The following is a 20,371-nucleotide window of genomic DNA, read 5'->3' as shown; positions in this document are numbered from 1 at the left end:
TAAATGTTTTACTCACGTCGGCTGCAGTGAAGGAGAGTCCGCAGGATTTGGTTGCGGGCCGTGTCAGTGGCACTGTATTGTCCTCAAAGCGGGCAAAAAAGTTATTTAGTCTGTCTGGGAGCAAGACATCCTGGTCCGCGAAGAGGCTGGTTTTCTTTTTGTAATCCGTGATTGACTGTAGACCCTGCCACATACCACAACTTTGTCTCTATACTGACACTTAGCTTGTTTGATTGCCTTGCGGAGGGAATAGCTACACTGTTTGTATTCGGTCATGTTTCAAAGTCACCTTGCCCTGGTTAAAAGCAGTGGTTTGCACTTTCAGTTTCACGCGAATGCTGCCATCAATCCACGGTTTCTGTTTTGGGAATGTTTTAATCGTTGCTATGGGAACGACATCATCAATGCACTTTCTAAGGAACTCGCTCACCGAATCAGCGTATTTGTCAATGTTGTTGTTGGATGCAATGCGGAACGTATCCCAATCCACGTGATCGAAGCAGTCTTGAAGCGTGGAATCAGATTGGTCGGACCAGCGTTGAACAAACCTGAGCGCGGGAGCTTCTTGTTTTAGTTTCTGTCTGTAGGCAGGGAGCAACAAAATGGAGTCGTGGTCAGCTTTTCCAAAAGGAGGGCGGGGGAGGGCCTTATATGAGTCGCGGAAGTTAGAATAGCAATGATCCAGGGTTTTTTAGCCCTGTGGTTGCGCAATCGATATGCTGATACAATTTAGGGAGTCTTGTTTTCAGACTAGCCTTGTTAAAATCCCCAGCTACAATGATTGCAGCCTCAGGATATGTGGTTTCCAGTTTGCAAAGAGTCAAATAAATTTAGTTCAGGGCTATCGATGTGTCTGCTTGGGGGGGAATATATACGGCTGTGATTATAATCGAAGAGAATTCTCTTGGTAGATAATGCAGTCTACATTTGATTGTGAGGAATTCTAAATCAGGTGAACAGAAGGATTTGAGTTCCTGTATGTTTCTTTCATCACACCATGTCACGTTGGCCATAAGGCATCTTCTTACCAGAAAGATGTTAGTTTCTGTCCGCGCGATGCGTGGAGAAACCCGCTGGCTGCACCGCTTCGGATTGCGTCTCTCCAGTGAGCCACGTTTCCGTGAAGCAGAGAACGTTACAGTCTCTGATGTCCCTCTGGAATGCTACCCTTGCTCGGATTTCATCAACCTTGTTGTCAAGAGACTGGACATTGGCGAGAAGAATGCTAGGGAGTGGTGCACGGTGTGCCCGTCTCCGGAGTCTGACCAGAAGACCGCTTCGTTTCCCTCTTTTTCTGAGTCGTTTTTTTGGGTCGCTGCATGAGAACCATCCCGTGGCACTGGTTGTAAGGCAGAACACAGGATCCGCATCGCGAAAAACATATTCTTGGTCGTACTGGTGGTGAGTTGACGCTGATCTTATATTCAGTAGTTCTTCTCGGCTGTATGTGATGAAACCTAAGATGACCTGGGGTACTAGTGTAAGAAATAACACGTAAAAAAACAAAAAACTGCATAGTTTCCTAGGAACGCGAAGCGAGGCGGCCATCTCTGTCGGCGCCGGACTAAGATCGAATCGTACTACACCCGCTCCGACGTTCGTCGGATTGGCAGGGCTTGCAAACAATTACAGACCACAAAGGGAAGCACAGCTGAGAGCTGCCCAGTGACACAAACCTACCAGACGAGCTAAATAACTTCTCGCTTCGAGGCAAGTAACACTGAAACATGCATGAGAGCATCAGCTGTTCCAGACGACTGTGTGATCACGCTTTCCGCAGCCGATGTGAGTAAGACCTTTAAACAAGTCAACATTCACAAGGCCACTGGGCCAGATGGACCAGGACGTGTACTCCAAGCATGCGCTGACCAACTGGCAAGTGTCTTCACTGACAATTTCAACCTCTCCCCTGTCTGAGTCTGTAATACCAACATGTTTCAAGTAGGTTACCTAAATCCCTGTGCCCAAGAACACTAAGGTAACCTGTCTAAATGACTATCGACCTGTAGCACTCACGTCTGTAGCCATGAAATGCTTAAAAAGGCTCACATCAACACCATTATCCCAGAAACCCTAGACCCACTCCAATTTGCATACCGCAGCAACATGATCCACAGATGATGCAATATATATTGCACTCCACACTGCCCTTTCCCACCTGGAGAAAAGGAACACCTATGTGAGAATGCTATTCATTGACTACAGCTCAGCATTCAACACCATAGTGCCCTTAAAGATCATCACTAAGCTAAGGACCCTGGGACTAAACACCTCCCTCTGCAACTGGATCCTGGACTTCCTGACGGGCCACCCCCCAGGTGGTAAGGGTAGGTAAGAACACATCCGCCACGCTGATCCTCAACAAGGGGGCCCCTCAGGGGTGGCTGCTCAGTCCCCTCCTGTACTTCACTCATGACTGCAAGGCCAGGCACGACTCCAATTAAGTTAATAAAGTTTGCTGATGACACAACAGTGATAGGCCTGATCACCGACAACAATGAGAGCCTATAGGGAGGAGGTCAGAGACCTGACTATATTATAATATTATAATTAATATATTATAATCACAGCCGTATATATCCCCCCCCAAGCAGACACATCGATGGCTCTGAACGAACTTTATTTAACTCTCTGCAAACTGGAAACGATTTATCCGGAGGCTGCATTCATTGTAGCTGGGGATTTTAACAAGGCTAATCTGAAAACAAGACTCCCTAAATTTTATCAGCATATCGATTGCGCAACCAGGGGTGGAAAGACCCTGGATCATTGTTACTCTAACTTCCGCGACGCATATAAGGCCCTGCCCCGCCCCCCTTTCGGAAAAGCTGACCACGACTCCATTTTGTTGATCCCTGCCTACAGACAGAAACTAAAACAAGAAGCTCCCACGCTGAGGTCTGTCCAACGCCGGTCCGACCAAGCTGACTCCACACTCCAAGACTGCTTCCATCACGTGGACTGGGAGATGTTTCGTATTGCGTCAGCCAACAACATTGACGAATACGCTGATTCGGTGTGCGAGTTCATTAGAACGTGCGTTGAAGATGTCGTTCCCATAGCAACGATTAAAACCAGAAACCGTGGATTGATGGCAGCATTCGTGTGGAACTGAAGGCGCGAACCACTGCTTTTAATCAGGGCAAGGTGTCTGGTAACATGACTGAATACAAACAGTGCAGCTATTCCCTCCACAAGGCTATCAAACAAGCTAAGCGCCAGTACAGAGACAAAGTAGAATCTCAATTCAACGGCTCAGACACAAGAGGCATGTGGCAGGGTCTACAGTCAATCACGGACTACAGGAAGAAACCCAGCCCAGTCACGGACCAGGATGTCTTGCTCCCAGGCAGACTAAACAACTTTTTTGCCCGCTTTGAGGACAATACAGTGCCACTGACACGGCCTGCAACGAAAACATGCGGTCTCTCCTTCACTGCAGCCGAAGTGAGTAAGACATTTAAACGTGTTAACCCTCGCAAGGCTGCAGGCCCAGACGGCATCCCCAGCCGCGCCCTCAGAGCATGCGCAGACCAGCTGGCCGGTGTGTTTACGGACATATTCAACCAACTGCTGCTACTGCCAACACACTGTCAATGCCACTGACTCTACTCCAGCCACTTTAATCATGGGAATTGATGGGAAATGATGTAAATATATCACTAACCACTTTAAACAATGCTACCTTATATAATGTTACTTACCCTACATTATTCATCTCATATGCATACGTAGATACTGTACTCTATATCATCGACTGCATCCTTATGTAATACATGTATCACTAGCCACTTTAACTATGCCACTTGGTTTACATACTCATCTCATATGTATATACTGTACTCGATATCATCTACTGTATCTTGCCTATGCTGCTCTGTACCATCACTCATTCATATATCCTTATGTACATATTCTTTATCCCCTTACATTGTGTATAAGACAGTAGTTTTTTTTGGAATTGTTAGTTAGATTACTTGTTGGTTATTACTGCATCGTCGGAACTAGAAGCACAAGCATTTCGCTACACTCGCATTAACATCTGCTAACCATGTGTATGTGACAAATAAATTTGATTTGATTTGATTTATATTGATGCTTTGCCTGTTTGATGGTTCGCCAGAGGGCATAGCGGGAATTCTTATAAGCTTCCCACTCTTTGAGTACGGCAGCTCTACCCTTTAGCTCAGTGTGAATGTTGCCTGTAATCCATGGCTTCTGGTTGGGGTATGTACGTACAGTCCCTGTTACAACATAATTCCATATGTGCTATTTCATAGTTTCAATATCTTCACTACTGATGTACATAATACTGACCAAAATTACTGACCACAACCACACAACTACTGATGACAACCACTGAACACAACTTCTGACCATGACTACTGACCACCCCTACTGACCACACAACTACAGAACCACTCAATTACTGACCACAACCACATATTTACTGACCCCACAACTACTGACCACACCTACTGACCTAATCTTCTGACCACAACCACACAACTACTGACCACACAATTACTGACCACAGCCACACAACTACTGACCACACCTACTGACCTAACCTACTGAACACAACCACACAACTACTGACCACACAACCACCTGTCAACTATTGACCACAACCACCTGGCCACAACTGCTGACCACAATTACTGACCACAGCCACACAACTACTGACCACACCGACTGACCACAACCACACAACTACTGACCACACAACTACTGACCAGAACCACACAACTACTTATTCACACTACTGACCACTAGTGACCACTAACTTCTGGACACAAAGATCAAACTCCTGACCACACAACTACTGACCAAAACAACTGACTATCGATGGGCATTCATAAAGATTGCACTATTCAAATAATATAATAGTGCAACTACTTAAACTTTATCCACTACAACAACAAAAAAATTGAGGTTTAGCAAGCCCCACAACTTTACTAGTAAAGTTACAATCTCATTGACTCAAAACATTTCAGCTTTTTGTTCCTTATTTATTTGTAAATGTTTCTAAAAAGATAATTCCGCTCTAACATTATGGGGTATTGTGTGTAGAATGTGACACTTTTTAAAGATGAATTTATAGAAACCGTAATATTAACTTGTTATATTATATCATGCAACACAATCTTCAAAAAGTCAGTAACCTCAGCAGTGACAGCTATTTGTAAGAAGCCTATTGCCGTCCAAAGGCATGGCTTTGTTAATTTAGCAGACAAGACCCTCTTATTTCCCGAGCCCGTATCACAGTCTAGACACCTATTTTATAGTAAAAAAAAACATGATGTTAGATAACAAAATGAAATTGAACAGAATATTTTTCTAATTGAAATAAAGTTGCCACTGCGAAGTGATGCGCATATCGCGTCTGGAACAGTTCTTCTCAAAAGAGTCATCATTTGGGCTCAATTTGGCGAGTTGAAAGACTGTCTTCTTTTCGATATGCAGACGTTGGATTTAGTTTATTCTGCCTGTTCTTTTTGAATTTTTTAAATGGATGAAGAATTCTACATTGAACACTGCATGGTGATGAATTATGGCCACAACATCTGGTTTGGTGAGTAGGCCTAGGCTTAATGATTCTGATTTAAAATGAGCTTTTTGTCTTTATCAAACAAATGTTTTTGTGTGTTTTCAGTGTGCAACCTGTATGTTTAGGGGTGTTATAGCCTAGGCTAACCAATTCTAAATGCAAAGCCTCCCGAGTGGTGCAGCAGTCTAAGGCACTGCATCTCAGTGCTAGAGGCGTCACTACAGACCCTGGTTCTATTCCAGGCTGTATCACAACCAGTCGTGATTGGGAGTCCCATAGGGCAGCGCACGATTGGCCCAGTGTCGTCTGGGTTAGGGTTTGGCCGGTGTAGGCCGTCATTGTAAATAAGAATTTGTTCTTAACTGACTTACCTAGTTAAATCATATATATATAATAATAGCAGTTCAAAAAGTGGCCTAAGCGGAAAATAGACATTTACACTGAACATCAATATAAACATGCAACAATGTAAAAGATTTCACTGAGTTAGTTCATATAAGGAATATCATAAAAGTCAACATCATCAGTACTGACTGACTTACCAATCATGTATGTAGCAAATAAGTAGTGAAGCATATGTTAGAGAGTAGAACTTGTAAGGTAGTGATGAATAGTTTTTTGTGGCGATATATTGCCATCTGGTGGTGACTAGAAACAATTGCATAATAGGAATGTTTACAAATTGATGGTCCTTGAAAACACATTTTTGTTCCTGAAAAAGTTATTGAATTTCACTTGCCACTGTCTATACGAACCCTATGAATGAGACTTTGACATGTAGCATGGCAAGACCACGTATTATCTTACTTTACTCCCTCTCCCTTTGGTAACCTTTTGAGCTAAAGCCTAGGCATTAGCTCAGAGAGCTAACGCAAATCTTCATGTCTTAGACAAGGTTACTCATACTCTGTAGAGTTCTCTTCTCTTCCTCTGCTCTCTCTGCGGGCTCTTTAGTCACAACATGTGTTAGCTTCCCAAAATCCAAGTTTTCAGGTCTTAGACAAGGTTACTCATCATGCAAGCATGGTTCACCATACCACATCCCTACACTAGCACATTATGCCCACTCTGTAGAGTGTATTGTTTAACTATGCTTTCTCTGTGGTTTTTGTGTAGTCGCGACATGGAGAATAAAGACACCCTGCGAGGCCTGCAGAAGATTGAGGACCGCCCTGAGGAGAGGATGATCCGGGAGAAACTCAAAGCTACCTGCATGCCCAACTGGAAGCACGAATGGCTGGAGAGACGCAGTAGGAGGGGCCCCGTGGTGAGCTGCTGTAACCTGACACACAAACACATGTGCGATCATGCAGACACACTCACATGCACGTATACACACACACAGGGCCATGATCTGCCCAACGATGCCTCTTTTTCAGACCAACTCAATGCATTTTATGTACGCTTCAACAATAACAACACCGTAACGTGCATGAGGGCCCCCGCCGACCTAGAGGACTGGGTGATCTCAACACTCGCAAGGCCGCAGTGCTGGATGCTGGCAGGCATATTCACTGTAATTTACAACCTCTCCTTGTCCCAGTTTGTAATCCCCACGTCTTAAGATGACCACCATCGTTCCTGTTCCGAAAAACTCTTAAGGCTTCATGCCACAATAACTACTGCCCTGTAGCACTCACATTTGTAATCATGAAGTGCTTTGAAATGCTAGTTATGGCACATACAGTGCCTTGCGAAAGTATTCGGCAAGGCTAAATATCATTAGTCATTTAGGTCAACATTGGATCATTCAGAGATCCTCACTGAACTTCTGAAGAGAGTTTGCTGCGCTGAAAGTAAAGGGGCTGAATAATTTTGCACGCCCAATTTTTCAGTTTTTGATTTGTTAAAAAAGTTTGAAATATCCAATAAATGTCGTTCCACTTCATGATTGTGTCCCACTTGTTGTTGATTCTTCACAAACAAATACAGTTTTATATCTTTATGTTTGAAGCCAGAAATGTGGCAAAAGGTCGCAAAGTTCAAGGGGGCCGAATACTTTCGCAAGGCACTGTATCTACTCCATCATCCCAGACACCCTAGACCCACCCATCAAGTTTGCTGACGACACAAGGTTGGTAGGCCTGATCAGTTGGTTTTGGGTGGTGCGGACAGCCCAGTACATCACTGGTGCCGAGCTCCCTGCCATCCAGGACCTCTATCAGGCAGTTGGAAAGGAAGGCATGTAAAATATTTAAAGACTTCATCCACTCAAGCCATAGACTGTCCTCTCTGCTTTCACACAGCAAGCGGTACCGGTGCATCAAGTCTGACACCAACAGGCTCCTGAACAGCTTCTATTCCCAAGCCATAGACTGTTCTCTCTGCTTTCACACAGCAAGCGGTACCGTGCATCAAGTCTGACACCAACATGCTCCTGAACAGATTTTTTTCTTAACGGACTTGCCTAGTTAAATAAAGGTAAAATAAAGAAATAAAAAAATAGACCGGTGCCTTTCCAAATTATGTCCAATCAATTGAATTTACTACAGGTGGACTCCAATCAAATTGTAGAAACATGTGAAGGATGATCAATGGAAACAGGATGCACCTGAGCTCAATTCCGAGTCTCATAGCAAAGGTTCTGAATACTGATGTACATAATGTCCAGTCTCATAGCAAAGGGTCTGAATACTGATGTACATAATGTCCAGTCTCATAGCAAAGGGTCTGAATACTGATGTACATAATGTCCAGTCTCATAGCAAAGGGTCTGAATACTGATGGAAGTAATGTCCAGTCTCATAGCAAAGGTTCTGAATACTGATGTACATAATGTCCAGTCTCATAGCAAAGGGTCTGAATACTGATGTACATAATGTCCAGTCTCATAGCAAAGGTTCTGAATACTGATGTACATAATGTCCAGTCTCATAGCAAAGGGTCTGAATACTGATGTACATAATGTCCAGTCTCATAGCAAAGGGTCTGAATACTGATGTACATAATGTCCAGTCTCATAGCAAAGGGTCTGAATACTGATGGAAGTAATGTCCAGTCTCATAGCAAAGGTTCTGAATACTGATGTACATAATGTCCAGTCTCATAGCAAAGGGTCTGAATACTGATGTACATAATGTCCAGTCTCATAGCAAAGGTTCTGAATACTGATGTACATAATGTCCAGTCTCATAGCAAAGGGTCTGAATACTGATGTACATAATGTCCAGTCTCATAGCAAAGGGTCTGAATACTGATGTACATAATGTCCAGTCTCATAGCAAAGGGTCTGAATACTGATGTACATAATGTCCAGTCTCATAGCAAAGGGTCTGAATACTGATGGAAGTAATGTCCAGTCTCATAGCAAAGGTTCTGAATACTGATGTACATAATGTCCAGTCTCATAGCAAAGGGTCTGAATACTGATGTACATAATGTCCAGTCTCATAGCAAAGGTTCTGAATACTGATGTACATAATGTCCAGTCTCATAGCAAAGGGTCTGAATACTGATGTACATAATGTCCAGTCTCATAGCAAAGGTTCTGAATACTGATGTACATAATGTCCAGTCTCATAGCAAAGGGTCTGAATACTGATGTACATAATGTCCAGTCTCATAGCAAAGGGTCTGAATACTGATGTACATAATGTCCAGTCTCATAGCAAAGGGTCTGAATACTGATGTACATAATGTCCAGTCTCATAGCAAAGGGTCTGAATACTGATGTACATCATGTCCAGTCTCATAGTAAAGGGTCTGAATACTGATGTACATAATGTCCAGTCTCATAGCAAAGGGTCTGAATACTGATGTACATAATGTCCAGTCTCATAGCAAAGGGTCTGAATACTGATGTACATAATGTCCAGTCTCATAGCAAAGGGTCTGAATACTGATGTACATAATGTCCAGTCTCATAGCAAAGGGTCTGAATACTGATGGAAGTAATGTCCAGTCTCATAGCAAAGGGTCTGAATACTGATGGAAGTAATGTCCAGTCTCATAGCAAAGGGTCTGAATACTGATGTACATAATGTCCAGTCTCATAGCAAAGGGTCTGAATACTGATGGAAGTAATGTCCAGTCTCATAGCAAAGGGTCTGAATACTGATGTACATAATGTCCAGTCTCATAGCAAAGGGTCTGAATACTGATGTACATAATGTCCAGTCTCATAGCAAAGGGTCTGAATACTGATGTACATAATGTCCAGTCTCATAGCAAAGGGTCTGAATACTGATGGAAGTAATGTCCAATCTCATAGCAAAGGGTCTGAATACTGATGGAAGTAATGTCCAGTCTCATAGCAAAGGGTCTGAATACTGATGTACATAATGTCCAGTCTCAAAGGGTCTGAATACTGATGGAAGTAATGTCCAGTCTCATAGCAAAGGGTCTGAATACTGATGGAAGTAATGTCCAGTCTCATAGCAAAGGGTCTGAATACTGATGGAAGTAATGTCCAGTCTCAAAGGGTCTGAATACTGATGGAAGTAATGTCCAGTCTCAAAGGGTCTGAATACTGATGGAAGTAATGTCCAGTCTCATAGCAAAGGGTCTGAATACTGATGGAAGTAATGTCCAGTCTCAAAGGGTCTGAATACTGATGGAAGTAATGTCCAGTCTCATAGCAAAGGGTCTGAATACTGATGGAAGTAATGTCCAGTCTCAAAGGGTCTGAATACTGATGGAAGTAATGTCCAGTCTCATAGCAAAGGGTCTGAATACTGATGGAAGTAATGTCCAGTCTCAAAGGGTCTGAATACTGATGGAAGTTATGTCCAGTCTCATAGCAAAGGTTCTGAATACTGATGTACATAATGTCCAGTCTCATAGCAAAGGTTCTGAATACTGATGTACATAATGGAAGTAATGTCCAGTCTCATAGCAAAGGGTCTGAATACTGATGTACATAATGTCCAGTCTCATAGCAAAGGGTCTGAATACTGATGTACATCATGTCCAGTCTCATAGTAAAGGGTCTGAATACTGATGTACATAATGTCCAGTCTCATAGCAAAGGGTCTGAATACTGATGTACATAATGTCCAGTCTCATAGCAAAGGGTCTGAATACTGATGTACATAATGTCCAGTCTCATAGCAAAGGGTCTGAATACTGATGTACATAATGTCCAGTCTCATAGCAAAGGGTCTGAATACTGATGGAAGTAATGTCCAGTCTCATAGCAAAGGGTCTGAATACTGATGGAAGTAATGTCCAGTCTCATAGCAAAGGGTCTGAATACTGATGTACATAATGTCCAGTCTCATAGCAAAGGGTCTGAATACTGATGGAAGTAATGTCCAGTCTCATAGCAAAGGGTCTGAATACTGATGTACATAATGTCCAGTCTCATAGCAAAGGGTCTGAATACTGATGTACATAATGTCCAGTCTCATAGCAAAGGGTCTGAATACTGATGTACATAATGTCCAGTCTCATAGCAAAGGGTCTGAATACTGATGGAAGTAATGTCCAATCTCATAGCAAAGGGTCTGAATACTGATGGAAGTAATGTCCAGTCTCATAGCAAAGGGTCTGAATACTGATGTACATAATGTCCAGTCTCAAAGGGTCTGAATACTGATGGAAGTAATGTCCAGTCTCATAGCAAAGGGTCTGAATACTGATGGAAGTAATGTCCAGTCTCATAGCAAAGGGTCTGAATACTGATGGAAGTAATGTCCAGTCTCAAAGGGTCTGAATACTGATGGAAGTAATGTCCAGTCTCAAAGGGTCTGAATACTGATGGAAGTAATGTCCAGTCTCATAGCAAAGGGTCTGAATACTGATGGAAGTAATGTCCAGTCTCAAAGGGTCTGAATACTGATGGAAGTAATGTCCAGTCTCATAGCAAAGGGTCTGAATACTGATGGAAGTAATGTCCAGTCTCAAAGGGTCTGAATACTGATGGAAGTAATGTCCAGTCTCATAGCAAAGGGTCTGAATACTGATGGAAGTAATGTCCAGTCTCAAAGGGTCTGAATACTGATGGAAGTTATGTCCAGTCTCATAGCAAAGGTTCTGAATACTGATGTACATAATGTCCAGTCTCATAGCAAAGGTTCTGAATACTGATGTACATAATGGAAGTAATGTCCAGTCTCATAGCAAAGGGTCTGAATACTGATGGAAGTAATGTCCAGTCTCAAAGGGTCTGAATACTGATGGAAGTAATGTCCAGTCTCAAAGGGTCTGAATACTGATGGAAGTAATGTCCAGTCTCAAAGGGTCTGAATACTGATGGAAGTAATGTCCAGTCTCAAAGGGTCTGAATACTGATGGAAGTAATGTCCAGTCTCAAAGGGTCTGAATACTGATGGAAGTAATGTCCAGTCTCAAAGGGTCTGAATACTGATGGAAGTAATGTCCAGTCTCATAGCAAAGGGTCTGAATACTGATGGAAGTAATGTCCAGTCTCAAAGGGTCTGAATACTGATGGAAGTAATGTCCAGTCTCAAAGGGTCTGAATACTGATGGAAGTAATGTCCAGTCTCAAAGGGTCTGAATACTGATGGAAGTAATGTCCAGTCTCAAAGGGTCTGAATACTGATGGAAGTAATGTCCAGTCTCAAAGGGTCTGAATACTGATGGAAGTAATGTCCAGTCTCAAAGGGTCTGAATACTGATGGAAGTAATGTCCAGTCTCAAAGGGTCTGAATACTGATGGAAGTAATGTCCAGTCTCAAAGGGTCTGAATACTGATGGAAGTAATGTCCAGTCTCAAAGGGTCTGAATACTGATGGAAGTAATGTCCAGTCTCAAAGGGTCTGAATACTGATGGAAGTAATGTCCAGTCTCAAAGGGTCTGAATACTGATGGAAGTAATGTCCAGTCTCAAAGGGTCTGAATACTGATGGAAGTAATGTCCAGTCTCAAAGGGTCTGAATACTGATGGAAGTAATGTCCAGTCTCAAAGGGTCTGAATACTGATGGAAGTAATGTCCAGTCTCAAAGGGTCTGAATACTGATGGAAGTAATGTCCAGTCTCAAAGGGTCTGAATACTGATGGAAGTAATGTCCAGTCTCAAAGGGTCTGAATACTGATGGAAGTAATGTCCAGTCTCAAAGGGTCTGAATACTGATGGAAGTAATGTCCAGTCTCAAAGGGTCTGAATACTGATGGAAGTAATGTCCAGTCTCAAAGGGTCTGAATACTGATGGAAGTAATGTCCAGTCTCAAAGGGTCTGAATACTGATGGAAGTAATGTCCAGTCTCAAAGGGTCTGAATACTGATGGAAGTAATGTCCAGTCTCAAAGGGTCTGAATACTGATGGAAGTAATGTCCAGTCTCAAAGGGTCTGAATACTGATGGAAGTAATGTCCAGTCTCAAAGGGTCTGAATACTGATGGAAGTAATGTCCAGTCTCAAAGGGTCTGAATACTGATGGAAGTAATGTCCAGTCTCAAAGGGTCTGAATACTGATGGAAGTAATGTCCAGTCTCAAAGGGTCTGAATACTGATGGAAGTAATGTCCAGTCTCAAAGGGTCTGAATACTGATGGAAGTAATGTCCAGTCTCAAAGGGTCTGAATACTGATGGAAGTAATGTCCAGTCTCAAAGGGTCTGAATACTGATGGAAGTAATGTCCAGTCTCATAGCAAAGGTTCTGAATACTGATGTACATAATGTCCAGTCTCATAGCAAAGGTTCTGAATACTGATGTACATAATGGAAGTAATGTCCAGTCTCATAGCAAAGGGTCTGAATACTGATGGAAGTAATGTCCAGTCTCATAGCAAAGGGTCTGAATACTGATGTACATAATGGAAGTAATGTCCAGTCTCATAGCAAAGGGTCTGAATACTGATGGAAGTAATGTCCAGTCTCAAAGGGTCTGAATACTGATGGAAGTAATGTCCAGTCTCAAAGGGTCTGAATACTGATGGAAGTAATGTCCAGTCTCAAAGGGTCTGAATACTGATGGAAGTAATGTCCAGTCTCAAAGGGTCTGAATACTGATGGAAGTAATGTCCAGTCTCAAAGGGTCTGAATACTGATGGAAGTAATGTCCAGTCTCAAAGGGTCTGAATACTGATGGAAGTAATGTCCAGTCTCATAGCAAAGGTTCTGAATACTGATGTACATAATGTCCAGTCTCATAGCAAAGGTTCTGAATACTGATGTACATAATGGAAGTAATGTCCAGTCTCATAGCAAAGGGTCTGAATACTGATGGAAGTAATGTCCAGTCTCATAGCAAAGGGTCTGAATACTGATGTACATAATGGAAGTAATGTCCAGTCTCATAGCAAAGGGTCTGAATACTGATGGAAGTAATGTCCAGTCTCAAAGGGTCTGAATACTGATGGAAGTAATGTCCAGTCTCAAAGGGTCTGAATACTGATGGAAGTAATGTCCAGTCTCAAAGGGTCTGAATACTGATGGAAGTAATGTCCAGTCTCAAAGGGTCTGAATACTGATGGAAGTAATGTCCAGTCTCAAAGGGTCTGAATACTGATGGAAGTAATGTCCAGTCTCAAAGGGTCTGAATACTGATGGAAGTAATGTCCAGTCTCATAGCAAAGGTTCTGAATACTGATGTACATAATGTCCAGTCTCATAGCAAAGGTTCTGAATACTGATGTACATAATGGAAGTAATGTCCAGTCTCATAGCAAAGGGTCTGAATACTGATGGAAGTAATGTCCAGTCTCATAGCAAAGGGTCTGAATACTGATGTACATAATGGAAGTAATGTCCAGTCTCATAGCAAAGGGTCTGAATACTGATGGAAGTAATGTCCAGTCTCAAAGGGTCTGAATACTGATGGAAGTAATGTCCAGTCTCAAAGGGTCTGAATACTGATGGAAGTAATGTCCAGTCTCAAAGGGTCTGAATACTGATGGAAGTAATGTCCAGTCTCAAAGGGTCTGAATACTGATGGAAGTAATGTCCAGTCTCAAAGGGTCTGAATACTGATGGAAGTAATGTCCAGTCTCAAAGGGTCTGAATACTGATGGAAGTAATGTCCAGTCTCAAAGGGTCTGAATACTGATGGAAGCAATGTCCAGTCTCAAAGGGTCTGAATACTGATGGAAGTAATGTCCAGTCTCATAGCAAAGGGTCTGAATACTGATGGAAGTAATGTCCAGTCTCAAAGGGTCTGAATACTGATGGAAGTAATGTCCAGTCTCAAAGGGTCTGAATACTGATGGAAGTAATGTCCAGTCTCAAAAGGTCTGAATACTGATGTACATAATGTCCAGTCTCATAGCAAAGGGTCTGAATACTGATGTACATAATGTCCAGTCTCATAGCAAAGGGTCTGAATACTGATGGAAGTAATGTCCAGTCTCATAGCAAAGGGTCTGAATACTGATGGAAGTAATGTCCAGTCTCATAGCAAAGGGTCTGAATACTGATGTACATAATGTCCAGTCTCATAGCAAAGGGTCTGAATACTGATGGAAGTAATGTCCAGTCTCATAGCAAAGGGTCTGAATACTGATGTACATAATGTCCAGTCTCATAGCAAAGGGTCTGAATACTGATGTACATAATGTCCAGTCTCATAGCAAAGGGTCTGAATACTGATGTACATAATGTCCAGTCTCATAGCAAAGGGTCTGAATACTGATGGAAGTAATGTCCAATCTCATAGCAAAGGGTCTGAATACTGATGGAAGTAATGTCCAGTCTCATAGCAAAGGGTCTGAATACTGATGTACATAATGTCCAGTCTCAAAGGGTCTGAATACTGATGGAAGTAATGTCCAGTCTCATAGCAAAGGGTCTGAATACTGATGGAAGTAATGTCCAGTCTCATAGCAAAGGGTCTGAATACTGATGGAAGTAATGTCCAGTCTCAAAGGGTCTGAATACTGATGGAAGTAATGTCCAGTCTCAAAGGGTCTGAATACTGATGGAAGTAATGTCCAGTCTCATAGCAAAGGGTCTGAATACTGATGGAAGTAATGTCCAGTCTCAAAGGGTCTGAATACTGATGGAAGTAATGTCCAGTCTCATAGCAAAGGGTCTGAATACTGATGGAAGTAATGTCCAGTCTCAAAGGGTCTGAATACTGATGGAAGTAATGTCCAGTCTCATAGCAAAGGGTCTGAATACTGATGGAAGTAATGTCCAGTCTCATAGCAAAGGGTCTGAATACTGATGGAAGTAATGTCCAGTCTCAAAGGGTCTGAATACTGATGGAAGTTATGTCCAGTCTCATAGCAAAGGTTCTGAATACTGATGTACATAATGTCCAGTCTCATAGCAAAGGTTCTGAATACTGATGTACATAATGGAAGTAATGTCCAGTCTCATAGCAAAGGGTCTGAATACTGATGGAAGTAATGTCCAGTCTCATAGCAAAGGGTCTGAATACTGATGTACATAATGGAAGTAATGTCCAGTCTCATAGCAAAGGGTCTGAATACTGATGGAAGTAATGTCCAGTCTCAAAGGGTCTGAATACTGATGGAAGTAATGTCCAGTCTCAAAGGGTCTGAATACTGATGGAAGTAATGTCCAGTCTCAAAGGGTCTGAATACTGATGGAAGTAATGTCCAGTCTCAAAGGGTCTGAATACTGATGGAAGTAATGTCCAGTCTCATAGCAAAGGGTCTGAATACTGATGGAAGTAATGTCCAGTCTCAAAGGGTCTGAATACTGATGGAAGTAATGTCCAGTCTCAAAGGGTCTGAATACTGATGGAAGTAATGTCCAGTCTCAAAGGGTCTGAATACTGATGGAAGTAATGTCCAGTCTCAAAGGGTCTGAATACTGATGGAAGTAATGTCCAGTCTCAAAGGGTCTGAATACTGATGGAAGTAATGTCCAGTCTCAAAGGGTCTGAATACTGATGGAAGTAATGTCCAGTCTCAAAGGGTCTGAATACTGATGGAAGTAATGTCCAGTCTCAAAGGGTCTGAATACTGATGGAAGTAATGTCCAGTCTCAAAGGGTCTGAATACTGATGGAAGTAATGTCCAGTCTCAAAGGGTCTGAATACTGATGGAAGTAATGTCCAGTCTCAAAGGGTCTGAATACTGATGGAAGTAATGTCCAGTCTCAAAGGGTCTGAATACTGATGGAAGTAATGTCCAGTCTCAAAGGGTCTGAATACTGATGGAAGTAATGTCCAGTCTCAAAGGGTCTGAATACTGATGGAAGTAATGTCCAGTCTCAAAGGGTCTGAATACTGATGGAAGTAATGTCCAGTCTCAAAGGGTCTGAATACTGATGGAAGTAATGTCCAGTCTCAAGGGTCTGAATACTGATGGAAGTAATGTCCAGTCTCAAAGGGTCTGAATACTGATGGAAGTAATGTCCAGTCTCAAAGGGTCTGAATACTGATGGAAGTAATGTCCAGTCTCAAAGGGTCTGAATACTGATGGAAGTAATGTCCAGTCTCAAAGGGTCTGAATACTGATGGAAGTAATGTCCAGTCTCATAGCAAAGGTTCTGAATACTGATGTACATAATGTCCAGTCTCATAGCAAAGGTTTCTGAATACTGATGTACATAATGGAAGTAATGTCCAGTCTCATAGCAAAGGGTCTGAATACTGATGGAAGTAATGTCCAGTCTCATAGCAAAGGGTCTGAATACTGATGTACATAATGGAAGTAATGTCCAGTCTCATAGCAAAGGGTCTGAATACTGATGGAAGTAATGTCCAGTCTCAAAGGGTCTGAATACTGATGGAAGTAATGTCCAGTCTCAAAGGGTCTGAATACTGATGGAAGTAATGTCCAGTCTCAAAGGGTCTGAATACTGATGGAAGTAATGTCCAGTCTCAAAGGGTCTGAATACTGATGGAAGTAATGTCCAGTCTCAAAGGGTCTGAATACTGATGGAAGTAATGTCCAGTCTCAAAGGGTCTGAATACTGATGGAAGTAATGTCCAGTCTCATAGCAAAGGTTCTGAATACTGATGTACATAATGTCCAGTCTCATAGCAAAGGTTCTGAATACTGATGTACATAATGGAAGTAATGTCCAGTCTCATAGCAAAGGGTCTGAATACTGATGGAAGTAATGTCCAGTCTCATAGCAAAGGGTCTGAATACTGATGTACATAATGGAAGTAATGTCCAGTCTCATAGCAAAGGGTCTGAATACTGATGGAAGTAATGTCCAGTCTCAAAGGGTCTGAATACTGATGGAAGTAATGTCCAGTCTCAAAGGGTCTGAATACTGATGGAAGTAATGTCCAGTCTCAAAGGGTCTGAATACTGATGGAAGTAATGTCAGTCTCAAAGGGTCTGAATACTGATGGAAGTAATGTCCAGTCTCAAAGGGTCTGAATACTGATGGAAGTAATGTCCAGTCTCAAAGGGTCTGAATACTGATGGAAGTAATGTCCAGTCTCAAAGGGTCTGAATACTGATGGAAGTAATGTCCAGTCTCAAAGGGTCTGAATACTGATGGAAGTAATGTCCAGTCTCATAGCAAAGGGTCTGAATACTGATGGAAGTAATGTCCAGTCTCAAAGGGTCTGAATACTGATGGAAGTAATGTCCAGTCTCAAAGGGTCTGAATACTGATGGAAGTAATGTCCAGTCTCAAAGGGTCTGAATACTGATGGAAGTAATGTCCAGTCTCATAGCAAAGGGTCTGAATACTGATGGAAGTAATGTCCAGTCTCATAGCAAAGGGTCTGAATACTGATGGAAGTAATGTCCAGTCTCAAAGGGTCTGAATACTGATGGAAGTAATGTCCAGTCTCATAGCAAAGGGTCTGAATACTGATGGAAGTAATGTCCAGTCTCAAAAGGTCTGAATACTGATGGAAGTAATGTCCAGTCTCATAGCAAAGGGTCTGAATACTGATGGAAGTAATGTCCAGTCTCAAAGGGTCTGAATACTGATGGAAGTAATGTCCAGTCTCATAGCAAAGGGTCTGAATACTGATGGAAGTAATGTCCAGTCTCATAGCAAAGGGTCTGAATACTGATGGAAGTAATGTCCAGTCTCAAAGGGTCTGAATACTGATGGAAGTAATGTCCAGTCTCATAGCAAAGGGTCTGAATACTGATGGAAGTAATGTCCAGTCTCAAAGGGTCTGAATACTGATGGAAGTAATGTCCAGTCTCATAGCAAAGGGTCTGAATACTGATGGAAGTAATGTCCAGTCTCATAGCAAAGGGTCTGAATACTGATGGAAGTAATGTCCAGTCTCAAAGGGTCTGAATACTGATGGAAGTAATGTCCAGTCTCATAGCAAAGGGTCTGAATACTGATGGAAGTAATGTCCAGTCTCATAGCAAAGGGTCTGAATACTGATGGAAGTAATGTCCAGTCTCAAAGGGTCTGAATACTGATGGAAGTAATGTCCAGTCTCATAGCAAAGGGTCTGAATACTGATGGAAGTAATGTCCAGTCTCAAAGGGTCTGAATACTGATGGAAGTAATGTCCAGTCTCATAGCAAAGGGTCTGAATACTGATGGAAGTAATGTCCAGTCTCAAAGGGTCTGAATACTGATGGAAGTAATGTCCAGTCTCATAGCAAAGGGTCTGAATACTGATGGAAGTAATGTCCAGTCTCATAGCAAAGGGTCTGAATACTGATGGAAGTAATGTCCAGTCTCAAGGGTCTGAATACTGATGGAAGTAATGTCCAGTCTCATAGCAAAGGGTCTGAATACTGATGGAAGTAATGTCCAGTCTCAAAGGGTCTGAATACTGATGGAAGTAATGTCCAGTCTCATAGCAAAGGGTCTGAATACTGATGGAAGTAATGTCCAGTCTCATAGCAAAGGGTCTGAATACTGATGGAAGTAATGTCCAGTCTCAAAGGGTCTGAATACTGATGGAAGTAATGTCCAGTCTCATAGCAAAGGGTCTGAATACTGATGGAAGTAATGTCCAGTCTCATAGCAAAGGGTCTGAATACTGATGGAAGTAATGTCCAGTCTCATAGCAAAGGGTCTGAATACTGATGGAAGTAATGTCCAGTCTCATAGCAAAGGGTCTGAATACTGATGGAAGTAATGTCCAGTCTCATAGCAAAGGGTCTGAATACTGATGGAAGTAATGTCCAGTCTCATAGCAAAGGTTCTGAATACTGATGTACATAATGGAAGTAATGTCCAGTCTCATAGCAAAGGGTCTGAATACTGATGGAAGTAATGTCCAGTCTCATAGCAAAGGGTCTGAATACTGATGTACATAATGGAAGTAATGTCCAGTCTCATAGCAAAGGGTCTGAATACTGATGGAAGTAATGTCCAGTCTCAAAGGGTCTGAATACTGATGGAAGTAATGTCCAGTCTCAAAGGGTCTGAATACTGATGGAAGTAATGTCCAGTCTCAAAGGGTCTGAATACTGATGGAAGTAATGTCCAGTCTCAAAGGGTCTGAATACTGATGGAAGTAATGTCCAGTCTCAAAGGGTCTGAATACTGATGGAAGTAATGTCCAGTCTCATAGCAAAGGGTCTGAATACTGATGGAAGTAATGTCCAGTCTCAAAGGGTCTGAATAATGATGGAAGTAATGTCCAGTCTCAAAGGGTCTGAATACTGATGGAAGTAATGTCCAGTCTCAAAGGGTCTGAATACTGATGGAAGTAATGTCCAGTCTCAAAGGGTCTGAATACTGATGGAAGTAATGTCCAGTCTCAAAGGGTCTGAATACTGATGGAAGTAATGTCCAGTCTCAAAGGGTCTGAATACTGATGGAAGTAATGTCCAGTCTCAAAGGGTCTGAATACTGATGGACGTAATGTCCAGTCTCAAAGGGTCTGAATACTGATGGAAGTAATGTCCAGTCTCAAAGGGTCTGAATACTGATGGAAGTAATGTCCAGTCTCAAAGGGTCTGAATACTGATGGAAGTAATGTCCAGTCTCAAAGGGTCTGAATACTGATGGAAGTAATGTCCAGTCTCAAAGGGTCTGAATACTGATGGAAGTAATGTCC

At 42.3% G+C, this 20,371-nt stretch overlaps 1 protein-coding gene across 2 annotated transcripts in view; it reads left to right on the top strand.

The window, feature by feature from the left end:
* LOC109875910 (mitogen-activated protein kinase kinase kinase 1-like) overlaps nucleotides 1-20,371 on the top strand; it is a 224,540-nt gene that overhangs the window by 108,930 nt on the left and 95,239 nt on the right. For both annotated transcript variants that reach the window (XM_031809242.1, XM_031809241.1), the window contains exon 2: nucleotides 6,668-6,818. In XM_031809242.1, the coding sequence (XP_031665102.1) occupies nucleotides 6,675-6,818 (144 nt within the window). In that variant the 5' untranslated portion in view covers nucleotides 6,668-6,674. The remainder of the gene's footprint in view (nucleotides 1-6,667; nucleotides 6,819-20,371) is intronic.

Source organism: Oncorhynchus kisutch, linkage group LG29 (assembly GCF_002021735.2).
Source record: "Oncorhynchus kisutch isolate 150728-3 linkage group LG29, Okis_V2, whole genome shotgun sequence".
Classification (NCBI taxonomy): domain Eukaryota; kingdom Metazoa; phylum Chordata; class Actinopteri; order Salmoniformes; family Salmonidae; genus Oncorhynchus; species Oncorhynchus kisutch.
The sequence above is the reverse complement of the archived record's forward strand: the minus strand, read 5'-3'. Positions and strand labels throughout refer to the sequence as shown.